This window comes from Bos indicus x Bos taurus, chromosome 16, assembly GCF_003369695.1.
Source record: "Bos indicus x Bos taurus breed Angus x Brahman F1 hybrid chromosome 16, Bos_hybrid_MaternalHap_v2.0, whole genome shotgun sequence".
Taxonomy (NCBI): Eukaryota; Metazoa; Chordata; class Mammalia; order Artiodactyla; family Bovidae; genus Bos; species Bos indicus x Bos taurus.
This window is the reverse complement of record NC_040091.1, coordinates 12,738,161-12,743,221: the sequence shown is the minus strand read 5'-3', so window position 1 is coordinate 12,743,221 and position 5,061 is coordinate 12,738,161. Positions and strand designations below refer to the sequence as shown.

At 37.0% G+C, this 5,061-nt stretch overlaps 1 protein-coding gene across 2 annotated transcripts; it reads left to right on the top strand.

The window, feature by feature from the left end:
* The first annotated feature begins 652 nt into the window (after positions 1–652).
* Positions 653–4,784, top strand: RGS1 (regulator of G protein signaling 1). 2 transcript variants are annotated; one of them, XM_027564424.1, is made up of 5 exons: positions 653–767; positions 1,226–1,306; positions 1,718–1,779; positions 3,107–3,270; positions 3,964–4,784. In XM_027564424.1, exons 1-5 carry the CDS (start codon positions 739–741, stop codon positions 4,147–4,149), a joined length of 522 nt encoding a protein of 173 aa, XP_027420225.1. In that variant the 5' UTR covers positions 653–738; the 3' UTR covers positions 4,150–4,784. The 2 variants fall into 2 exon arrangements, with proteins under 2 accessions (XP_027420225.1, XP_027420224.1); XM_027564423.1 differs by having other exon boundaries at positions 682–875.
* The last annotated feature ends 277 nt before the right edge of the window (positions 4,785–5,061 follow it).

Sequence of the window (5,061 nt, the reverse complement as noted above, 5' to 3'; positions counted from 1 at the left end):
CCTAAGCAGTGGTATACAAAAAACTCAGTTTGATATATTACTTATTTGAACTAAATATTAAAATTCATGTGCTCCTTAAGATCATCCTGTATGTCACAAGTAGAATGTCTAGCACACATCTTGGAAAACACATGGAAATTTCTTGCCACAGAAATAAGGAATGAGATGTGAAGTAGGGAAAAGTTAGGGTAATTTCTCATAACTCTCCTTCCTACCAGATATATGCATTGTACAAATAAACTAAAAAGTATTTCTATACACTGCTTTCTGAAAGAAAAAAAAAAAGTCTTTTAAAATATTGTGATCAAATGAATTTATAGTCAAGGACTATCCAAATCATGGAGGGGACCCATCTCTAGTCTCCATGATACAGTAAATCCACCAAATGAAACGTTTCATTGAAACATGCAGTCTTTATGAAAAAACAAGCATCCTCTAGAACCAAAGAGTGATTTAACATGTGGTATGTGTGTGTGTGTGCCTCTGCAGGCCTAAATTTCTTTCTTTCTGTCTAATCAAGTGACCTAGTCTCATTTGGTTAGGTTTTAACCACAAACATCACTGTATGCTCATTTTTTTTTCAAGATACACGTCACAACACACCAAGAAAGGGGGAACTTCCAGCGTCTGTGGCAACATCACTTGATAAACAGACTTGTCTGCACAGCGAGGGCCTGTGAGCCGTCACTATATAAAGCGGCAGAGACGCGGACTCACAGACATTTGCCTCCAGAGACGATGCGAGCAGCAGCCATCTCCACGCCAAGGTTAGACAAAATGCCAGGCATGTTCCTCTCTGCTAACCCAAAGGAACTGAAAGGAACTGATCATTCACTTCTAGATGACAAAACGCAGAAAAAGAGGCCCAAGACTTTGTAAGTTCCTTCATTTTGTGAACTTGGACTTAGGTGATCTTTAATGGCAGAACGATTGAAAATGAATGGAAGAAAATATGAGCCTTTAGTTTAGCTAGATCAGAGCAAGGACCTCTGTGAATTATAAGTATATTTGGTTGTATTTAAAAGTGAATCATGCTAGGGCATTAAATGAAGTGGGAATTCTTCCAGACTTTGGCTCATAAAAAGTGGCTGTCTCTTTAATATAGCCATACATTGTATCAGCTTTTTTCCTGATTCCTTAGAGAGGTTAACTTCATGTTCTTTTCTTTTTAATAAAAGGTATTGTACTGAATAAACATGAATATTTACTTTTGTGTCTTTTGTAGTGGAATGGACGTGAAAGCATACCTGAGATCTATGATCCCACATCTGGAATCTGGAATGAAGTCTTCCAAGTCCAAGGACCTGTAAGTATACTAATACATGCAACTGTCACTACATAAGCAGCCTCTGCACTAGCTCTATATTCTAACATGACAGTAATACTGATATAATGGACTTTGTTTCTTTTAAGGAACAAGCCTAATAAGATTAAGCTACATTAGTACCAATGTAAATTAAGTACAAATGTGTGTGCATATGTTTGCTATTTATTATACTGTTAGGCTATATTTGGATATTTTTCACATGTTACTGGCAGATACTTTCATAACAATAGTAATTCTAAGCGAATTATTATTTTCTTATAGATACATTTTAATAAAATTTATTAGTCATAGAATCTTAGTTTGGGAAATTATCAAAATGCAGCAGCATTCTGATTTCATTTGTGTTTACACAAAAAAATACTCATGGATGTAAATACTGCCCCCTTGCAGACTCTCTGCTGATGAAGTGAAGCAGTGGTCTGAATCCCTGGAAAAACTTCTTGCCAACCAAAGTAAGTGCAGATGAACTGTTGGATGTCTCTGGCTTTATCTCAGTGTGCAGACAAATTGAACAGACTCATTAAAGTACAGTGTTGTGGGTGGAGGGTGTGTGGAAAGCTGCCCTCTGGCAGTTGTGCAGCACTGACAACTTCAGCACGTTATGCCTCACTGTGGTGTCACGGCTCAGAGCTCAGTGCTGCTTCCACCCTTTAGAAAAATTTGCCAAGGCATCTAGGTACTTCCAGGGGTCATTATAGGAGCAAAATTTAAAATTAGGCTGGGTTTCTGGAGTTTAAACTTTTAAGAAGTCAATTAAACATCTCAACCACTATTTTGAAAGCTTACCTAAAAGATGTATTTTTGTACCATGGGATATAAGGAGCAGGATTCACTCAGTCCATTAATTATATTCTCCATTCATATATGCGTTAAATCACTCATTTAGCCCACTTTTATGTGCAGGCATTTTTAGAGCAACAAGGATTCAAAAGCAGTGTCTTACTGCCTTGAAGGTGGTTGACACACATGGCATATAATCACATTATATAAAACATGACACATTATAACATAGATATGGTAATAAAAGACTTTAAACCACAGAGTCTTGTGGGGAGTTTCTGATGAAGACGGTGAATGAAATCAGCTCACCTTAACCCTCATCATAGACATTGGGATCCTGTTAAAATTAGGACCTCAGTCAGGGACATAGATGGGCAGCTTGTCCCTATCCGGGGAGCTGATCCTCTTCTCCCAAACACCCTCACATGGGGATCAAGTAGTTCAATCTGGTTCATCTGCTTATTATCTGCCTTAGTTTACAATTCAGAAAAACAAATGATGCTATAGAAATGGCCCATTGAAAGGCCTCAGTAATATAATCAGTACAGCATACATATGTAACATACAGGCCTCACATCTTCTGACTTATGTGAGTTGGATGGAGAAATTATATTTGCTAATGATTAGCATGCAATCAATGCCTTTTGTCAGTATTTTATTCCCTAAAATACTCTGCATTCTGGCTGGGTTGGTAGTACAAGAGACTGTTTTTTAATCTGCAGAGCAGAATTTTAATTTGATTAGCAGATGAAAGTAAAGCACAGTTTTGTAGCTACCACTAAGCAGCTGTGTGACTGTGACAAGTGAATTTGACCACAGATAACTATAAATGAAGGGATCTCTAAGGCTTTCCCATCTCTACAAACAGCTATTTCAGCAGGAGCCAACTCTCTCCTTTGTACACAGAGACTATGCTAGTATTTTTCTTGTAAAATTTCTCCAAGTTATTCATTTATTGGCTCAACTAATTTATCTTACCCCCTCACTCTGTCTTTTTAGCTGGTCAAGACGTCTTTGGAAATTTCCTGAAGTCTGAGTTCAGTGAGGAGAATATTGAGTTCTGGCTGGCTTGTGAAGACTATAAAAAAACAAAGTCTGATCTTTTGCATTGCAAAGCGGAGAAAATCTATAAGGCATTTGTGCAGTCAGATGCTGCCAAACAAGTGAGTTTATTACCATCAGCTTATATGTAAAGGAATTTAGATACAGGATAACATTCAACATAGTTGCAAGATGAAATCCTTTCTGAGCATCATGATTTTCACTGCTGTATATCTAAGTGTATTTCTATAGTTCAGTGCAATGATAATCTAATTTTCTATATCTGTGAAAAGATTAAATAAAAGATTGGTTTTGTAAAACAAGCTAACTTGATAGGGTGGGGTAAGGAGTAAGGTGACACTTACCAGAACTGTGTGTCAGGGGACCCTGGATGAGCTGGCTCATCTTGGATTAGGAAAAGGAGGGATTAGTGCAATACCTGGATTACAGCAGCAGAAGTATTTCCAGTTAGAAGTAATGCCCACTTCATGCTAAATATTCCTGGTTCAAGCATCCTGTGTTCCTGTAAATGTGCACATCACATTTTTTGATACATGTGTCACCTTATATAAATATTTAAGAGAGACTGTAAGCTAACTTGGAACAAAGATATCTCTGCCTCTTTGTGATATTTCTTTTTAACTCCTCCACACCTAGTAAAAGGCATGTTTAGCATAGGCATTCAAGAGATATTCAAGCTAATTTAAATAACAGTTTAGAGCCACCATCCCCAGATAGTTTAAAAGCAACAGTAACATCATAAAATATACAACAAATGGGAAGTGTATATGAACTAATGTGGATTTCTTTTTTAGATCAATATTGACTTCCGCACTCGAGAATCTACAGCAAAGAAGATTAAAGCACCAACACCCACATCTTTTGACGAAGCCCAAAAAATCATATATACTCTTATGGAAAAGGACTCATATCCCAGGTTCCTCAAGTCAAATATATACTTAAATCTTCTGAATGACCTTCAGGCTAATAGTCTAAAGTGACTGGCTCCTGGCTGGAGGGAATTAGTGATGGCATCAAGTACAGAAGGAAGGCAAGAGAGTGGCTCCCTGGGGGAACACTTTGGCCTTTTTGGACAACTCACAGGCCCAAGGGAAGAACCCATGACTCAGAACAGACTAACATGGAAGCTATCCAGGCTCAGGGCTGAAGACATGTGAGGTGAACATTAGAGATGGTAGAAGGAAGGAGATGCTGTGGTACTGTCATAAAATCAAGTGGACCTGCATATTAGAACATCCCTCAGCACTGAGAAGGCCGGGTAACACTCGCCACACAGAAACTGTGAAAAAAGATTTTGAAACTCATTAAAACATGCTGTAAGCTTCAAGGTCAAGTGGTATTTATGCTGCATAGTATTATACAGAGACTGGATTGAGCTGCTAAAATTTCTTTTACTTTGAAAAGTCTGTGTTTCAGAATCTCCATTGCTGTTGCAGACCAAGTTTTTCAGTGTTGTTTGTTTGATTGTTTGGGGGGCTTGAAAGAGATGAAGAAGAGAACAATGTATTTAACTTAAGCTATTGCCTTAAAGTTGGAAAGTCAGAATATATTTGTAAATTAAATTATCACAGTGTCAATAATAAATGTGAGTTTTGTATTAAAAATATAGAAACGATTTCTGTTTATATTTTCTTGCCATCTTTAAAATCTGGTGCTTATTTTTCAGATTTAACAGAAATTTAAGCAAGAGTCTACTCTCTTTTACCTCTTCAACATCAAAAACTATCATCCAATTAATTTATATTATATGTATTATGTGCATGTATTGGACAGAATTCATTAGTCTTCTCTCTTCTATCACAATGTATAAAGATCAAACAAATATAATATGCTCTCATACAGTCATGCTTCAAACTGATGAGAAATTGAAGTCTTTAAAAGGAATGGGAAAT